We start from the raw sequence: 20,304 nt of genomic DNA on the forward strand, positions 1-20,304 counted from the left end.
TTGTTTATTTTTCCATTTGTGTTTTCATTCTCCGTGTGACCCATTTATTTCCCGTTCAGTCCATCGCCATGGTTACCTATTAGTTTCAGCTGCTACTCCCGGTCCCTGCACACCTGTCTCTGTTAATCACCTTCCCTTTATAAGCCAGCCTCTTCTGTTTAGTCTTTCTGGGACTCTAGCTTGCTTTCACGCAACGTTACGACTGTATGTATTTTCTCGCTAGCTCATATGCTAAGCCACCTGCTATTCTTAGCTCTCATGCTAATTCTATTTGTTTTACATTTTGTGCCTTCATGCCAAGTGTTAGTCTGTTTGTACTTCCTAGCTCACACGCTAACATCTTTTGTTTGCCTTTTGCGTAGCTTCAGTGTTTTTTGTTTCATAGCTCCTTTTGTTATTCAAATAAATAGTTAAACCTTACCTTTGCTGTGTTATCGTTCGACGCATCCTCGAGGAAATCAACCCGGCAGCATCATGCCACACAGGCGTAACCCTATTGTCAAGAGGAAAGCAACTATTAAAGGGGAACATTATCACCAGACCTATGTAAGCGTCAAAATATACCTTGATGTTGCAGAAAAAAGACGATTTATTTTTTGGACCAATTTCCGAACTCTAAAAGGGTGAATTTGGCGATTTAAACGCCTTTCAATCGTTCGCTGTCGGAGCGAGGACCTTTCACCCGTGACGTCACAATGGGAAGCAATCCGCCATTTTCTCAAACACGTTACACACACAAGTCAAATCACCTCTGTTATTTTCCGGTTTTTCGACTGTTTTCCGTCTCTTGGAGACACCATGCCTCGTCGGTGTGTTGTCGGAGGGTGTAACAACACGATCAGGGACGGATTCAAGTTGTCTTACGTGGAGTGTGCATCGATTAGCACGGCATGCTAAATGATGCTAACATGGCAGAAATGGCAAGAATGTGTGGATATCCTGCGACACTCAAAGCAGATGAATTTCCAACGATAAAGTCAACGAAATCACAAAGGTGAGTTTTGTTGATGTCATTGACTTATGTGCTAATCAGACATATTTGGTCACGGCATGAGTGCCAACTAATCGATGCTAACATGCTATTTAGGCTAGCTGAATGTACATTTGTAGCTATATTTGCATCCAGCCTTTCCCTCCACATACATTTAATGCCAAACAAACACTTACCAATCGATGGATTTAAGTTGCTCCAGTGGTCAAAAGATGCAATCGTTGGTTAGAAGGCGACCGCCGAATTCGCCCTATAGCTTCAGTTTCTTCTTCAATTTTGTTTTTGCTATCTGTTGTCAGCTCAGTGGCCAGTGAAGCCGGCAAGCTCAGCTGCCACATCTGGAATGGTGATTTTCAGCCAGGTTTCTGTAAAATTTTGAGCTCCACAAGCTCATCGTTACTGTAAAGTATTGCCAGTGCGACAAAAATATGCCAGAAAACAAAAAGTAGCATCAACAAAGTGCAAAGACTATGTTGGCTGTAAGAACTCCTGGCTGCTACAACCACGCATGTTGCCACTGACAGCCAACAAAAACTAACACTTAAGGTCCTTAGAACAAAAAATGATTTAGGTGTGAATTTTTACTTTTTTTTTTAAGGTTAAAAGTATATTTTGGATAAAGAATAACAGAAATATGTACACAAAACATTTCTGAAGGATTTAAACTAAGACTACCTTAAATTGAATTACCCTTAACACTAAAAACGAGTATTAGTTGCCCAGCCATGCTTCCTGAAATTAGTTTACCATGAAATATGGTTCGTTTGTATTTATTAAATAGTGGGGATATAACAGCATCAAAATCTCACGGTATGATATTATCACGATATTTAGGTGACAGTACGTTATTATTGTGTCGTATGTCAAAAAAAAAGATTTAAAAATGCCATAGTGTGTAAAATGAAGTGGCAGGAATGTTTAGGATAAACACACCTACTGTAATTGAACACAAACATAACGCTAAAATGTTCTAATCATTTTAAATATTAAAAACTTTAAGTTTTGGGTGTGAAGAATAGTGCAGGGATATCCACTGTTTCAAGCAAATATTTAAAAGACTTAGTTGAGTGTCTTTAAAGTGAAAATGTAAACATCCAGTGTAAAACAATAATGTTCAGTTAAGTGTCTTTCAACTTTTACTTTCTGAGAAGCAGTGTCCTCCAGAGTGGACATGTTTGTATCAGTTGGAAAAATGCATGTTTTTACTAGAAAAGTGAACTGTTTACCTATTTAAAATGTAAATACCTTGACAAACTGATGTTTGGCCTGCTGACGTCAAATATATTTTCTTGGCGAATGGTTTATGAGGTGGCGACTTGACCAGGGTGTACCGAATGCAGCTGGAAAGGCTGCTGATTTCTGATTTCCTTTCGTGCGGTGCCACGTGACCGGCTGACTGCTTGAAACGAAAGTGCCGTGTTTTGCTTTGCAGAACACAGACTTTCTTACCTCTGCCAAAAAGCTTATATTTTCGCCAGATTTTGTTGGTTTGCAACATAATTCAAATAGTCGGGGATGTATTTCAATACATTTTTCAGGAAACGTCTAACATAACAATTACTTTAATCTATTACGAAGACACTTCCAATTCCTGGTTCCACGCCCCCCACCTTGTTTGCCCCGCGCTGCGCAGGAGTTTCTGGGAGATGTACTTTATTTTCTCTAAAGCGCCAGAAAGAAAACTACACAGCGAGTTTTTGTTTGATACTGTTCGTCACACGCCACAACAAAAATATGAAGACTTTGAAACCGCAATATATTGTAAAATACTGTTACACGCTAATTAAATACACATTTAGATGAATGTGCAGGACACTTTGCCAGTTTGAAAAATACATTTTACAAGTCACTTCATTGTGCATTTATACTTTTTCTTTCCTGGGGATGCTAATGACACAGATTTTGTGTAATGGCATTTATTCCTTTTGATTGTGTTAGTTTTCCAATCCATGCATCGTGTTCTAAGTAAAGGTCTATATGTGCCATGTGAGTGACTGGCGTCCGGTCTCGGGTGTCAACTTGGAAACTTTGTCACTAAATCTGGTGACTTTGAAATCCTCTTGCTGACTTTTTTTTTTGCAAACAACTACTCGCGTCAAATCTAGCAACTTTTTCCGGTGTTACTTGAGCCTTGTCATGCGTCGCGGAGACTCTGCGGTGTAATGCACACTACAGGTACTCTCCTTAGCGAGCAGTGTCTGGGACTGCTCTGAGCCCCTCCCCCGTTCCAAAGCAGTCACGGGCGGTCAGTCTAGATGCAACGAGTGCAGCTGCTGTCGTGTAACGCTAAAATAATTCACTGCAACATCCCAATCCCATCGTTCATGTTAATGAGCCAGTCAATAGATAAGAATAATCTCACAGCCATCTAGTCTTTTGATTATATTTGATTCTCTCATACTGTAATTGGGTTAAATCGACTAAATAATGTTTAACTAAGCAGAACAAAGACAAATGACCAAAGTAAATACTGACAGTGTCACGGTGAGGCATCCATTACCTGCATTGTTAACCATCTTGTACTATCAGTTTTTCACTATTTAGAGCGCAAAGAAAAGGGAAAGAGTTGTCTCACATAAGGATTGTAGGATGATGGCCAAAATTCCATTAAAAATGCAATTTTCCTCTAAGGTGTTAAACGCAAACATTTTTTAAATCTGGAAAGATTATTCAGTTGTTTCAGACCCCTCACATATATTAACAAACATGTTGCACAACAGAAGTGATAAGGCATACTGGTCAACGATTGCATATAAAAAATAAGGGCAATGTGCCGAGTAGAGAAAATAAAGCAAACACTGGACTATTACAGTTAATTGAATAAAGCCGTTAATTGTAAAATTTGTGATAACTATTCTTTAGGTTGCACTTGGACACTACCCAGAGGACCACTTCACTGAGGAAACCCCCCGCCAGCTGCAAAGGGAGTTTAAAGCAGAGCTGGAGGTGCTGACTACAGTCATCAGGAAGAGGAATGCAGATCTGGAAATCCCTTACACTTACCTGGATCCAAAGAGCGTGGAGAATAGCGTGGCCATCTAAAACTAGTCTACCAAAGTGTCGTGTATTTCTGCTTTGATTTTATGTTATGCATTAATAGTTCCCTTTTTTGCACACTAAATAATAATAATAATTAATATTTGCCTTTTGCAATGCTGAAAACAGGTACTTAATCAGAACCTCTAAATAAGCACAATCAGATAAAAGTGAATGTATAAGTACTCACCTTTTGAAGGCACAGCAAGGTGTTTGCAGGACTGTACCTACACCTAGTGGCCTGTCATAGGTATTGCTTGATTCAACTAAATAAAGTGTCATTTTGTTTGCATCTGTTTGGAAAAGTTACTTTGTGTATGCATATTGCACTGAGAAGACACACGCTTTCTTATAGCCATGTCCTCTTCTATGGTTAATTCTAACCTTATTTAGGCATTCCTTTACAACCTTTGACATGTGTTTGGGGTCACTGTCCTGTTGGAACACCCAACTGCGCCCAAGACCCAACTTCTGGGCTGATGATTTTAGGTTGTCCTGAAGAATTTGGCGGTAATCCTCCTTTTTCATTGTCCCATTTACTCTATGTAAAGCACCAGTTCCATTGGCAGCAAAACAGGCCCAGAGCATAATAGTACTAACACCATGCTTGACGGTAGTACTGGTGTTCCTGGGATTAAATGCCTCACCTTTCTCTTCCAAACATATTGCTGTGTATTGTGGCCAAACAGCTCTTTTTTTTTTCATTTGACCACAGATTTTTATTCCACAAGGTCTTATCTTTGTCCGTGGGATCAGCAGCAAACTTTAGACGAGCCTTAAAGTGTCGCTTCTGGAGCAAGGGCTTCCTTCTCGCATGGTAGCCTCTCAGTCCATGGCGATGCAAAACACGCTTGACTGTGGACACTGACAGCTGTGTTCCAGCAGCTTCCAATTCATTGCAGACCTGCTTTTTGGTGGTTCTCGGTTCCCTCTTGATCATCCTGACCAATTTTCTCTCAGCAGCAGGTGATAGCTTGCGTTTTCTTCCTGATTGTGGCAGTGACAAAACTGTGCCATGCACTTTATACTTACGAACAATTGTCTGCAAAGTTGCTCTTGGGCTTTGAAATGGCTCCAAGTTTTTTTCAAATCTGTGCTGAATTCCTTTGACTTTCTCATTGTCGCGTTTGTAACCGGGTCTAATGACTGCATCACATACTTCACATTCATACTAAAAAACATTGTTATTTTTTGAAAATATTGGCTCATCTGAAATTTGATGCCGGCAATATGTTTTAAAAAAGCTGGCACAAGTGGCAAAAAAGACTGAGAAAGTGAGGAATGTTCATCAAACACTTATTTGGAACATCCCACAGGTGTGCAGGCTAATTGGGAACAGGTGATTGCCATGATTGGGTATAAAAGCAGATTCCATTAAATGCTCAGTCATTCACAAACAAGGATGGGGAGAGGGTCACCACTTTGTGAACAAATGCGTGAGCAAATTGTTTAAGAACATTTCTCAATGAGCTATTGCAAGGAATTTAGGGATTTCACCATCTACGGTCTGTAACATCATCCAATGTTTCAGAGGATTTGGAGAAATCCCTGCATGTAAGCAGTAAGGCTGAAAACCAACATTGCATACTGCATCAAAAAGCAACATCAGTGTGTAAAGGATATCACTACATGGGCTCAGGAACACTTCAGTAAACCACTGTCAGTAACGACAGTTTGTCGCTACATCTATAAGTGCAAGTTAAAGCTCTGCTATGCAAAGCGAAAGACATTTATCAACAACACCCAGAAACGCCGCCGGCTAGGCTGGGCCCGAAACTCATCTAAGATGGACTGATGCAAAGTGGAACAGGGTTCTGTGGTCTGACGAGTCCACATTTCAAATAGTTTTTGGAAACCGTGGGCATTGTGTCCTTCGGAACACAGAGGAAAAGAACCATCCGGATTGTTATAGGCGCAAAGTTCAAAAGCCAGCATCTGTGATGGTATGGGGGTGTATTAGTGCCCAAGGCATGGGTAACTTACACATCTGTGAAGGCACCATTAATGCTGAAACGTATATACAGGTTTTGGCGCGACATATGTTGTCATCCAAGCAACGTTATCATGAACGCCCCTGCTTATTTCATCAAAACAAGGCCAAGCCACATGTTACAACAGTGTGGCTTCATAGTAAAAGAGTGCAGGTACTAGACTGGCCTGCCTGTAGTCCGGAGTTGTCTCCTATTAAAAAAGTGTAGCGCAAAATGAAGCCTAAAATACGACAAAGGAGACCACAGACTGTTGAACAACTTAAGCTGCAAATCAAGCAAGAATGGGAAATAATTCCACCTGAATAGCTTCAAAAATTGGTCTCCTCAGTTCTCAAATGTTGTTAAAGGGGAACATTATCACCAAACCTATGCAAGCGTCAATATATACCTTGATGTTGCAGAAAAAAAGACCATGTATTTTTTTCACCGATTTTCGAACTCTAAATGGGTGAATTTTGGCAAATTAAACGCCTTTCTGTTTATCGGTCTTTTAGCGATGACGTCAGAACGTGACGTTACCGAGGTAATACACCGCCATATTAATTTTCACATTACAAACACCGGGTCTCAGCTCTGTTATTTTCCGTTTTTTCGACTATTTTTTGGAACCTTGGAGACATCATGCCTCGTCGGTGTGTTGTCGGAGGGTGTAACAACACTAACAGGGAGGGATTCAAGTCACACCACTGGCAAGAAATCTGCTGCCAGACCCGCATTGAATGTACCAGAGTGTCTGCACATTTTACTGGCGATGCTAAAACAGACATGGCACAGAGATGTATGGATAACCTGCAGATGCATTTGCAACGATTAAGTCATCGAAATCACAAAGATGAGTTTTGTTGATGTTGACTTATGTGCTAATCAAACATATTTGGTCACGGCATGACTGCCAGCTAATCGATGCTAACATGCTAAGCTAATCGATGCTAACATGCTATTTACGCTAGCTGTATGTACATTTGAAACTAGATACCCACATTTAATGCGAAACAAACACTTACCAATCGACGGATTTAAGTTGCTCCAGTGTCACAAGATGCGAAAGTCCTGATCGTTTGGTCCGCACATTTTACCGGCGATGCTAAAAAGGCAGCCATGCTATGGGCCACTTCATTAGGTACACCCACGCTATGGCCGAATAGCGTCAATAGCTATTCGCTCAATAGCTTCAATTTCTTCTTCAATTTCGTTTTCGCTATGTGCCTTCATACTCCGACCATCTGTTTCAATACATGCATAATCTGTTGAATCGCTTAAGCTGCTGAAATCCGAGTCTGAATCCGAGCTAATGTCGCTATATCTTGCTGTGGTAACCGCCATGTTGTTTGTATTGGCAGCACTGTATGACGTCACAGGGAAATGGATAGTGGTTTCGAAGATAGCGAAAATAAGGTACTTTAAAGCTTTATTTAGGGATATTCCGGGATCGGTAAAATTTTGAAAAAAACTTCAAAAAATACAACAAGCCACTGGGAACTGATTTTTATTGTTTTTAACCCTTTTGAAATTGTGATAATGTTCCCCTTTAAAAGGAAAGGCCATGTAACACAGTGGTAAAAATGCTCCTCAGCCAACTTTTTGCAATGTGTTGTTGCCATTAGATTCTAAGTATTTGCAAAAAAAAAAAGTTTCTCAGTTTGAACATTAAGCATCTTGTTTTTGCAGTCTGTTCAGTTGAATATAGGTTGAAAAGGATTTACAAATCATTGTATTCTGTTTTTATTTACCATTTGCCAACTTCACTGGTTTTGGGTTTTGTATCGGTCCATTTTCTGTTCAAATGTGCAACAAGTTTCTTTATCAAAGAAAAAATAATGAAGTTATGATGTGTGTGTCAAACATATTTTATTTACATTCTGCATTTGTGCTAATTTGAATATGTTGAATGTTTTCATGCATATCACAAACAAACGTAAAAACCCTTCATCATCATCATCAATGCAGCATACAGTACATGTGCTTTACAGGTTGAAGGGAGCGTCGTGAAGCACAACACCGAGCCTGTATTCATAACACATGTACACACGGTGCATTACAACAGTGGACTTTTTGTGTTATTTAACAATTTGGAAATCACACAACATGAGCCTATGTACACACAAATACATTTACAGCCACCGTCGCTGTCCGATGCAAAACCGCAAATCTTCATATTTTCTGAGTTGTTGCTCTTTTTAAACTCACTAAATGTGGAAATAGCCGCTTTTCATTGGACAGCCGTGGAGTACAGTTTATAAAAGCTGCAGACTTGTCTGTGACTGGATAACTAAGTCGTAAAATAAAAATGGAGTATTAATGAAAAATTAGTATGGAGTTTTTTCATAGACAGAAACTGTGAAAAAAAACTAAATAAATGTACTAAATCAACCTAGTTGTAATTATGATTGGGAAAAGTAGCATTTTGTGAAGTACAAAGTCTTAATTTTGCAAGACAGAAACTGAGATGTTTTGGATTGATGTACTTTTACGACAAGTACATTTAACCGATCAATAAAAAAGTAATTGATCAAAAGTATTGGAATATTGCTGATAAAATGATGCGTTTAAATTTTTTAAAAAGTCAGTGAGATCACAAAAAGTTGCAATTTTACAAAAATAACTGATTATAATGCAAGAATAAATACGCAGGTTATTTTTTTCTTTATTGGTTTTGCCCTTGCAATAATATATGTGTTGTCCTGCAAATGTTGATTCAATTCCAACAATATTGCTACTTGTAAAATGTCCACCTTATTTTCCCTCAACTTCTCTCGCTGGAAAGAAAAGAAGAGAATTTTGATTTTAATCAACATGCTGAACTCTTTTTCTTGAGTAACATTACTCAACGTAAATATCTTACTTGGTGGTAATATTTACTTTGTCGCCAAAAACTGACAGCAGCTTTAAATTACTTTCTTGTGAAAACGCCTTCTTTCCGGCGTAATCTTGTCCAATGTCTTCTCGTATTACTTTTTAGCGTCAAAAGAAAATGATCGCTACTGTTTTATCGTAACATAATGTTTTTCATCAAAGTTCTAACTTGCTTCCTAAGATTACTTTGTCATGTAAAAAAACATCTCACTTCCATGAAAGTCAGTTTTTTTTTTTGTGTAGGATTTCAAGTTTATAAATGTGTACATTTCCCAAAATTTTATCCAAAATCTCGTAACATTTCCACCCTATTTTCAGGTTGTTACATTTTTTTGTGAATATTTCACTACACAGCCCATTTGTGCTCAAATGTCAACATTATTGTCCTCTGACAACTTTTTACTGTAAATATGCAACTTTTTCTCACAAGAGCTCAGCTTTTTTTGTCCTAAAATTTTAGCCTCTTCATAACGTTACGTTTTATCGTAAATATTAGGGCTGCAAATCTTTGGGTGTCCCACCCGTCGATTCAATATCGATTCTTGGGATCACGATTCGATAATATATTGATTTTTTCGATTCGATTCTCGATTCAAAAACGATATTTTTCTGATTCAAAACAATTCCGTATTCATTCAATACACAGGATTTCGGCAGGATCTATCCCAGTCTGCTGACATGCAAGCAGAGTAGTAGATTTAAAAAAAAAAAAGCTTTTATAATTGTAAAGGACAATGTTTTATCAATTGATTGCAATAATGTAAATTTGTTTTAACTATTAAACGAACCAAAAATATGACTAATTTTATCTTTGTGAAAACATTGAACACGGTGTGTTGTCAAGCTTATGAGATGCGATGCAAGTGTAAGTCACTGTGACACTATTTGTTCTTTTTTATTATTTTTATAAATGTCTAATGATAATGTCAGTGAGGGATTTTTAATCACTGCTATGCTCAAATTATAACTAATGTGGATACTGTTGTTGATGATATTGATTTTTGTTTCACTACTTTTGGTTTGTTCTGTGTCGTGTTTGTGTCTCCTCTCAATTGCTCTGTTTATTGCAGTTCTGAGTGTTGCTGGCTCAGGTTTGGTTTTGGAATTGGATTGCATTGTTATGGTATTGCTGTGTAGTGGTTTGTTAGATAGATTAAAAAAAAAAAAAAATAGATTTTTTAAAAATGAGAATCGATTCTGAATCGCATAACGTATCCAAATCGATTTTTTTCCCCACACCCCTAGTAGATATACAACTTTATTCCTGCCACAGCCTAACTTTTTTGTCCTAAAATGTCAACCTTATATTATGTTACCTTTTACTGTGAATATACAACTTTATTCTGATCAAACTGTATTTTGTAGTGAAATTTTAACCTCATCATAATGTTACGTTCCATTGCAAAAATACAACTTTATTCCTGCCACAGCATAACTTTTTTGTCCGAAAATTTCAACTTCATGTTACCTTTTATTGTGAATATTTCTGCTTAAACTGTCTTTTGTAATAAAATTTCAACCATGTTACATTTCATTGTCAATATATGAATTTATTCCCGTTACATCCCAACTTTTCTTTCTTCAAATTTCCACCTTTAAATTTTTTGTGACTTCTTTTAATGGTAAATATGACTTTATAGCTCAACTTCCTGTCTTGAAGTTTCAACATTATTCCTATGTTACTTTTCACCGTGAACACATGACTTTATGCCCGCTGGGGCCCTTTTATGTATTAAAATTTTAACCTGGTTCTCGTAATGTTTTATTGCAAATATACGTTATTCCACAATAACATCCTTTTGTCATAAAAACAGCATACCTGTAACATTGTAATTCAAATTATGTGCGCACTTGTTTCCTTTTAAAATTCTATTTTTGTTCGTTTAAATAAACACACTTTGTCTTCCCATAAAATCGCTACTTTTATCTGTATTCCCAGTAAAGGTCCAACTCTGTGTCTTAATATTCCAACCTTGTTCTCGTGATAAGTTATTTTCTAAATGTGACTTTATTCCTGCATTATCTCAGCAGTTTTCAGAATTTACCACTTTTCCTTTGAACCTTGTTCCTCGTCAAATGTCAACTTGATTCTCCTTATCTTACTTTTGGGGACCGAGTTGTCTTTTGTCCGGCGTCGCCGATCAGAACAGCAAGTAAATAAAACTGATGTACCTTGGTGTCTCCATGGCAACCGCACAGAAGCAGGCGGCCCCCATGCTGCTGCAAGTTCAGTCTTCAGCGGCGTGTTGTTCACCGTGTCGGCAGCACGGGGGCGCCAGTGAGGCAAAAACACACGTCACCTTGTCTCATTGAGATGACTTTTTTTTCCGCTTCGGGGCGAGAAAGTCGTCCGTGCAGGAGCCTTTGCTCAAGGAGAGGTCGTCCAACGCCATCTCACCGCTTCTGCCCCGTCCACGCTCGCCCTTCAGCACCACCTGTTGGCAGCACATCGCATTACATCGTCTTTTTAATACCAATTCCTAACACAGACAAAGTTCGATGGCGCCAACTTACGCTCTCCAGGCCCATCCCCCACAACGTTATCTGCGTGTGCCTCCATCGGTTTCCACCCGTACTTCCCCACACGGAAGGATTGTACTGCGTCCCCTTTATGACGAACACCTGCAGCATGCCCACGTGGTGGCCGGCCAGCTTGTGGCGGAAGGTCAGGCACAGGTTGCCCTCGTTCCAGGGAGGAGCCAAGGGGATGACCAGCCTCGCCCCGCGTCCCGTCCTCTTGCTGCCCACTTCTGGTATGGTCAGGTAGCGACCGCCTGGGCAGCGCGAAATAACATTAATTAACACATAAACATAATTATTGGAAGCTCATGGTTTTTATTGGACAGCCATACAATAACATGGAAATATTTATATATAAGAGCAGTGGTTCTAAAATGGGGGTACGCGTACCCCTGGGGGTACTTGAAGGTATGCCAAGGGGTACGTGAGATTTTTTTTTTTTAATATCTTAAAAATAGCAACAATTCAAAAATCATTTATAAACGAATACTACTTCAACAAAATATGAATGTAAGTTCATAAACCGTGAAAGAAATGCAACAATGCAATATTCAGTGTTGACAGCTAGATTTTTTTGTGGACATGTTCCATAAATATTGATGTTAAAGATTTCTTTTTTTGTGAAGAAATGTTTAGAATTAAGTTCATGAATCCAGATGGATCTCTATTACAATCCCCAAAGAGGGCACTTTAAGTTGATGATTGCTTCTATGTGTAGAAATCTGCATTTATAATTGAATCACTTGTTTATATTTCAACAAGTTTTTAGTTATTTTAATATTTTTTTCCAAATTGTTCAAGAAAGACCACTACAAATAAGCAATATTTTGCACTGTTATACATCCATCCATCCATCCATTTTCTACCGCTTATTCCCTTTCGGGGTCGCGGGGGGCGCTGGCGCCTATCTCAGCTACAATCGGGCGGAAGGCGGGGTACACCCTGGACAAGTCGCCACCTCATCGCAGGGCCAACACAGATAGACAGACAACATTCACACTCACATTCACACACTAGGGCCAATCTAGTGTTTTTCCAATCAACCTATCCCCAGGTGCATGTCTTTGGAGGTGGGAGGAAGCCGGAGTACCCGGAGGGAACCCACGCATTCACGGGGAGAACATGCAAACTCCACACAGAAAGATCCCGAGCCTGGATTTGAACCCAGGACTGCAGGACCTTCGTATTGTGAGGCAGACGCACTAACCCCTCTGCCACCGTGAAGCCCCACTGTTATACAATTTAATAAATTAGAAACTGATTACATAGTGCTGTATTTTACTTATGTATCTCTTTTTTTCAACCAAAAATGCTTTGCTCTGATTAGGTGGTACTTGAATTTAAAAAAATGTTCACAGGGGGTACATCACTTAAAAAAGGTTGAGAACCACTGTATTAGAATACACTTTTATTTTTTTACAAAATTAAAAAAAATGCCCTTTTCAGCTTTTTTTAAAATATGAAAATAATTGTTTTCTTTCTGTTTGCTTTTCTGGACAACACTTTCTTCAGGATTCTTTTTGGCTGGAATGGCCAAACTGTTGAGGAGCTTATGGCGCCCCCTGTTGCTATGGTAATGCAGGCACAAGACAGACTGCATTGTCAAGTCAACAGACAGGACATTTTTTATATTTTCCAAAGTTCAAAGTCAGAATATAATGAAGCAGAAAGTTACATTTCATTTTTTTCTGTGTAGAAAAAAAGCCATAAATCTCCTAAGAAAAAAAGTTACAGAATATGTCAGGAAATGTTTTGATCAATAAATTAAAAATATATTTAAAAACATTTCCATCCATCCATCCAGTTTCTACCGCTTATTCCCTTTCGGGGTCGCGGGGGGCGCTGGCGCCTATCTCAGCTACAATCGGGCGGAAGGCGGGGTACACCCTGGACAAGTCGCCACCTCATCACAGGGCCAACACAGATAGGCAGACAACATTCACACTCACATTCACACACTAGGGCCAATTTAGTGTTGCCAATCAACCTATCCCCAGGTGCATGTCTTTGGAGGTGGGAGGAAGCCGGAGTACCCGGAGGGAACCCACGCATTCACGGTGAGAACATGCAAACTCCACACAGAAAGATCCCGAGCCTGGATTTGAACCCAGGACTGCAGGACCTTCGTATTGTGAGGCAGACGCACTAACCCCTCTGCCACCGTGAAGCCCTAAAAACATTTCATACTAGAAAAAAAATAGAACTTACTCTCATACTATTCCTTTAAAATTAAAGTTTATTAGGCATCATTATGGTCATCCCTCGCCATATCAATCAATCAATGTTTATTTATATAGCCCTAAATCACATGTGTCTCAAAGGGCCGCACAAGCCACAACGACATCCTCGGTTCAGATCCCACAATAGGGCAAGGAAAAACTCACAACCCAGTGGGGTGTCAATGTGAATGACTATGAGAAACCTTGGAGAGGACCGCAGATGTGGGTGACCCCGCCGCCCCAGGGGAGACCAGATGCAATGGACGTCGAGTGGGTCTAGCATAATATTGTGAAAGTCCGGTCCATAGTGGATCTAACATAATAGTGAGAGTCCAGTCCATAGTGGGATAGTCTCCTGCTGGCCCCACTATGGACTGGACTTTCACAATATTATGCTAGACCCACTCGACGTCCATTGCATCCGATTTTGCGGCTTCGCTTTTTTCCTATTTGACATATTTTGGTCTAAATCAAAGTTACTGCAACTTGCTCAGAGTAACATTTTTTAAACCACAGCCACGACCTGGAAATACTTTGTCACATCCCGGGTAGTTCGTACAAAGTTAAAACTGGGCTTCTATGTGCTGAAACCACTGGAGTACTGAGAGTTGTTTTTTTTTTCTATGTAGATACGCTTTAACAAGAAAAGTTTTTCACGCCCAAGAAATCTGTGATGTAGTAAGTTCCGCAACATACAAAGTGCGATGTAACGAGACTACTGTACTTCTTTAAAATAACTTCTTTTTTTTTAATGAAATGAAAACCACAAGAACTAAAAAAGTTATTAAACCGATCAGTCAGTCAATGACAACAATTTTGTATTTCCTATTGGTTCATGATGGAGAAGGAGGCTGAAGTACATATTGCATGAGTGCGTTACCCAAGTAAATGCTGTACAATATTATTACATTATTTTATAAAACTAATATAGTTGTTTGTAGGACAATGTATTGCAGAGCGATTCAACTACATAATGAAGAGGGCTGCAATTTCGAGAGCCAAGGGCTCAGGGGCCGAACATCTAAATTTCGGATGTTTCGTCAGAAAGTGCCTCCACAGGTTATGTTCTTTTGAGACTGTGTTTAGTTAATTGCAAAGTAAACATATCGGTTTTCAAACCGCACTGTCAATAAATTAATTATTCTGCCCTCACCACTCGTTTCCAGCGTGTGCAGCTAGACAGATAGTTAACGGTATGCAGAAACGGAAGCTCCAGCTGTTTTGTTAAAGTTAAAGTACCAATGATTGTCACATACACACTAGGTGTGGCGAAATGTGTCCACTGCATTTGACCCATCCCCTTGTTCACCCCCTGGGAGGTGAGGGGAGCAGAATCATTTGTGGCGATTTAACCCCCAATTCCAACCCTTGATACTGAGTGCCAAGCAGGGAGGTAATGGGTCCCATTTTTTTAGTCTTTGGTATGAACTCACAACCTACCGATCTCAGGGCAGACACTCTAACCACTGTGCCAGTGTTTTTCAACCTTTTTTGAGTCAAGGCACATTTTTGTCATTACATTTTTGTCATTACATTTTTGTCATTACTGTTACATTGCACACAATGTAACAGTATGTGACTCATCACAATTAAACCTAATGTGTGGCAATACTGCCCTCTGCTGGTCAAATTTAGCGCTGCATGTATTAAATGAGCTTTTATCGCCAAAGTTACTCTCAGACAAATAACAACACGACCACAAATACAAAATACATCACAAAGTCAGAAATGTCAATACAAAACAAAATAAATATCTTTATGGCCGCCAGGTGGCAGTATAGTGTTGAAAATATTAAAATGTGTTTTGCAGTAATTCCAACTTTGATCACAGCGTCAGTTGCTGCGTAGTGGCACTTTCCATCATGTTCAGTAGACTGCATTGCAAAATGATTAACCCCCCCCCCCCCCCCCCCCCGCGCCCCCCCTTCCTTTCACCTGAGATTCACCCAGGAATGGTTTCATACGAATCCCTTCACTACTGTACTAAGGTCGTGAGCAGAGGATTGTGTCGCTTAGCTGAACAAAAAAAGGAGCACAATATTTTTACCGTGTTTGTCTTCATAAATAGGCAGAATAAACGCGGATTATCAGAACGCCCACAATACTCGATGGAGAAAATGCAAATCTACTTAGCACGGACAGTGTGATTCATCAGGACTTTTGCATCTTTATTTAGTATGTCTACAATGTACGTGCAGACTGGATGTTGCCCAGAAATGGCTGTGAGAAAAGAGTTACGTCCTACGTATGATGCAAAGAGGAATGGGCAAAACTTCCCATAGATAGGTGTGACAAGCTTATGGCATCATATTTGAAAAGACTTGAGGCTGTAATTGCTGCCAGCGATGCTTCAACTAAGTTTTGAGCAAAGGATGTGAATACTTATGTACAAACCCCGTTTCCATATGAGTTGGGAAATTGTGTTAGATGTAAATATAAACGGAATACAATAATTTGCAAATCATTTTTAACCCATATTCAGTTGAATGCACTACAAAGACAAGATATTTGATGTTCAAACTCACACTTTAATTTTTTTTTGCAAATAATAATTAACTTGGAATTTCATGGCTGCAACATGTGCCAAAGTAGTTGGGAAAGGGCATGTTCACCACTGTGTTATATCACCTTTTCTTTTAACAACACTCAATAAACGTTTGGGAACTGAGGAAACTAATTGTTGAAGCTTTGAAAGTGGAATTCTTTCCCATTCTTGTTTTATGTAGAGTTTCAGTCGTTCAACAGTCTGGGGTCTCCGCCGTTCGTATTTTACGCTTCATAATGCGCCACACATTTTCGAAGGGAGACAGGTCTGGACTGCAGGCGGGCCAGGAAAGTACACTCTTTTTTTTTTACGAAGCCACGCTGTTGTAACACTTGTCTTGCCACCTTTCCCAACTTCTTTGTCACGTGTTGCTGGCATCAAATTCTAAAGTTAATGATTATTTGCAAAAAAAAAATTTTTGTAGCAGTTTGAACATCAAATATGTTGTCTTTGTAGCATATTCAACTGAATATGGGTTGAAAATGATTTGCAAATCATTGTATTCCGTTTGTATTTACATCTAAAACAATTTCCCAACTCATATGGAAACGGGGTTTGTACATGTGATTTTTGTTTTTGTTTTTATTCTTAATACAATTAGCAAAATGTTTAAACAAAAATAAAATCAAAAAATCACATTGTCATTAATGGGGTATTGTCTATATAATTTTGAGGACAACAATTAATGTATTCCATTTTGTAACAAAACTTTAACAGTACAAACGTGGAAAATGTGAAGCGGTGTAAAGACTTTCTGGATGCACTGTAAAATGATTCCAAAATGCCCGTAAAAAGTGGTACTTTAAAAAATTGTTGGAGCATGACAACATGCATGTGCAGTAAATGAGTGTGTCTATTGTAAAAGTCACATAGTGCAGGCAAAAGCTTTGTTTAAAGGGGAACATTATCACAATTTCAAAAGGGTTAAAAACAATAAAAATCAGTTCCCAGTGGCTTGTTGTATTTTTTTATTTTTTTTTCAAAATTTTACCGGTCCCGGAATATCCCTAAATAAAGCTTTAAAGTGCCTTATTTTCGCTATCTTCGAAACCACTATCCATTTTCCTCTGACGTCATACAGTGCTGCCAATGTAAACAAACAATGGGAATACCACAGCAAGATATAGTGACATTAGCTCGGATTCAGACACGGATTTCAGCGGCTTAAAGGGGAACATTATCACAATTTCAAAAGGGTTAAAAACAATAAAAATCAGTTCCCAGTGGCTTGTTGTATTTTTTGATTTTTTTTTCAAAATTTTACCGGTCCCCGAATATCCCTAAAAAAAGTTTTAAAGTGCTTGATTTTCGCTTTGCGATGTGACTATCCATTTCCCTGTGACGTCATACAGTGCTGCCAATGTAAACAAACAATGGGAATACCACAGCAAGATATAGAAACATTAGCTCGGATTCAGACTCGGATTTCAGCGGCTTAAGCGATTCAACAGATTACGCATGTATTGAAACGGATGGTTGGCGTATGAAAGTATTGAAGAAGAAACTGAAGCTATTGAGCGAATAGCTATTGACGCTATTCATAGCCATAGCATGGCTGAATAGCTGCGTTAGCATCCCCGGTAAAATGTGCGGACCAAACCATCAGGACTTTCGCATTTTGTGATAATGGAGCAACTTAAATCCGTCGATTGGTGTTTTTTTCGCATTAAATGTGGGTGGAAGGAAACGTAATATAGTTGCAAATGCATCTGCAGGTTATCCATACATCTCTGTACCATGTCTGCTTTAGCACCGCTAAATAGCATGTTAGCATCGATTAGCGTAGCATGTTAGCATCGATTAGCTGGCAGTCCCGCCGCAACCAAATATGTCTGATTAGCACATAAGTGAACAACAAAACTCACCTTTGTGATTTCGTTGACTTTATCGTTGCAAATGCATCTGCAGGTTATCCATACATCTCTGTGTCATGTCTGTCATCTCCGGTCAAATGTGAAGACACTACAGCACATTCAATGGGGGTCTGGCGGAAGACACTTTCGCATCTTCGGTGCAACTTGAATCCCTCCCTGTTAGTGTTGTTACACCCTCCGACAACACACCGACGAGGCATGATGTCTCCAAGGTTCCAAAAAATAGTCGAAAAAACGGAAAATAACAGAGCTGAGACCTGTGTGTGTAATGTGTAGAAAATGAAAATGGCGGCTGTATTACTTCGGTGCCGTCACGTTCTGACGTCATCGCCACCAGAGCAATAAACAGAAAGGCGTTTAATTCGCCAAAATTCACCCATTTAGAGTTCGGAAATCGGTTGAAAAAATATATGGTCTTTTTTCTGCACCATCAAGGTATATATTGACGCTTACATAGGTCTGGTGATAATGTTCCCCTTTAAATAGGGCGGTCTGCACCAGTTATCAATCATGGCCACTAATAGTACAGGCAATTGTTTAGTTTGTGCACACTGTTTAGCATGTGGTATTAGGATATGAGTAAATCAGGCCCATACTGTCTTGCAGGAGAGAATCTGGGGAAAACACAGTCGTTGGTGAAGACTATTTTTTCTTTGTTAGCTATTTCTCCCTCTTTGTTGGTGGTAACTATTTTTTGTTAGTTGCGGCTATTTCTTCTTCTGCGTTGGCGGCTTTTTTTTCTCCTTTATTAGTTGCGGATGTTTCTTCTTTGTTAGTCGCTGCTATTTCCTGTTCATTGTTCCTCTTCGTCGGTGGGAGCTAATTATTTTTCGTTGGTGGCGGCAATTTCTTCTTTGTTGTTCTGCTGCTATTTCTTCTGGTTAATCTACAGTCCTGGTTTCCATCAATGCCCAACCTTAATTAAAACTATGAAAAAAATGCAGTGTAATTAGAATATAATAAATATATAATAAAATAAAAGCGACAAAAGGTTGATAATGTATGCTCATCATGGTATCGCTTGACTTTGTGTGTTAACACATGTTTATTTGTGCCAAGAAGCATGATTGTGAAGTGATAACTTTTGAGAAAATCACTTTTTATTCTAGCTGGACTGAGCCAATTGACAAAGAAGACACAGAAATAGTAAAGAGTTTTTGTGGACCACCAAGTCCCCTAAAGACCACCGTGGTCATTTGAGCCTCAAGTCTATCTCATTTGCATGACTTTAAATGCAAACATCAAGTCTTCACCCTGGCCTGTCATTGACAACTAAATGGACACATTGTACACGTTTACATTGTGAGACACTAATGGAAGTCAGCTATTTGCACTAAAGTCATTGCCAAACAACAGTTTGTTTGTTTGAGTCTGCAGAGGCCCTTCAATTACCTGCCGGGTCAGGCGTCGTCTCCCAGTGCACGTCCCCGCCTTGGTCTGTGATCCAGCCACAAAGGCCGTCGTCAAAGGAGCAGCTCATGAAGCCTGAATCTGAAAAATGCACAATTGAACAAAATAACTTCAGTCTCATCGCTCAGCTTCGTTTGAACACAACAATGGATCTAACATGCGTTAAAGCTTCAAAGGAAAAAGGGGGAATTGAAAAATACATTCCTGAGAATTACCGTCCTTTTTGGTCTTTTTCTTTTGTCAAATCGATACATTTAAAAAAATATATATTTAAAAAAGTCCTGTAATACAAAGCTCAAAAGTCCACTGCAGTCGACATACTTCAGAATGAGAATCAGGAATACTTTATTAATCCCCCGAGGGGAAATTAAGATTTCCAGCACAATCCCATTCAAGATCAGACAAACATTACAGGGAGACAGACAGGTCTGTCAGGGGGTGGAGAGAAAAATTAAATTAAAAACAATTACCGTATTTCCTTGAATTGCTGCCGGGGCGCTAATTAATTTAAACCCTCTTCTCACTCCTGCGCTTACCAAAAGCATGCGGTAAAAGTAAGCATGCGCTAATTATTTGAAAACCTCTTTTCACTCCGGCATTTACCAAAGGCAAGCAGTAAAAATTTGAGTGTGATGTAAGCTAGGACCTTAAATCCTACTGAATAGCTCTTAATCTTCTTCCCTTTATGCGATTTCAAATTACCGGTGTTGAAATCAGCCTCCTCCATTTTGAAAATGATGACAGGGGAAGTGTCACTCGTGACGTCACGAGTTTGACCAGGCGGTAAAACTCTGGGTTCGAGCGGAAGGCGTCGTAAACCCTGGACAAGTCGCCACCTTATCACAGGGCCAACACAGACAGACAG

General features: G+C 39.3%; 2 protein-coding genes across 7 annotated transcripts in view; one reads left to right on the forward strand and one right to left on the reverse strand.

Moving 5' to 3' along the window:
* The window catches only part of LOC133558132 (hydroperoxide isomerase ALOXE3-like), a 59,446-nt gene extending 55,127 nt beyond the window's left edge, over positions 1 to 4,319 (forward strand). Inside the window, exon 14 of the mRNA XM_061909280.1 lies at positions 3,854 to 4,319. Coding sequence (XP_061765264.1) covers positions 3,854 to 4,033 — 180 coding nt within the window. The 3' untranslated portion in view covers positions 4,034 to 4,319. The remainder of the gene's footprint in view (positions 1 to 3,853) is intronic.
* Positions 4,320 to 7,849: 3,530 nt separating this feature from the next.
* The window catches only part of npnta (nephronectin a), a 151,950-nt gene continuing 139,495 nt past the window's right edge, over positions 7,850 to 20,304 (reverse strand). For all 6 annotated transcript variants that reach the window (XM_061909388.1, XM_061909379.1, XM_061909398.1 and 3 more), the window contains 3 exons: positions 19,422 to 19,520; positions 11,386 to 11,645; positions 7,850 to 11,306 (listed from right to left, as the gene is read on the reverse strand). In XM_061909388.1, coding sequence (XP_061765372.1) covers positions 11,178 to 11,306; positions 11,386 to 11,645; positions 19,422 to 19,520 — 488 coding nt within the window. In that variant the 3' untranslated portion in view covers positions 7,850 to 11,177. The remainder of the gene's footprint in view (positions 11,307 to 11,385; positions 11,646 to 19,421; positions 19,521 to 20,304) is intronic.

The sequence above is a fragment of the Nerophis ophidion genome, linkage group LG01 (genome assembly GCF_033978795.1).
Source record: "Nerophis ophidion isolate RoL-2023_Sa linkage group LG01, RoL_Noph_v1.0, whole genome shotgun sequence".
NCBI classification, from domain to species: domain Eukaryota; kingdom Metazoa; phylum Chordata; class Actinopteri; order Syngnathiformes; family Syngnathidae; genus Nerophis; species Nerophis ophidion.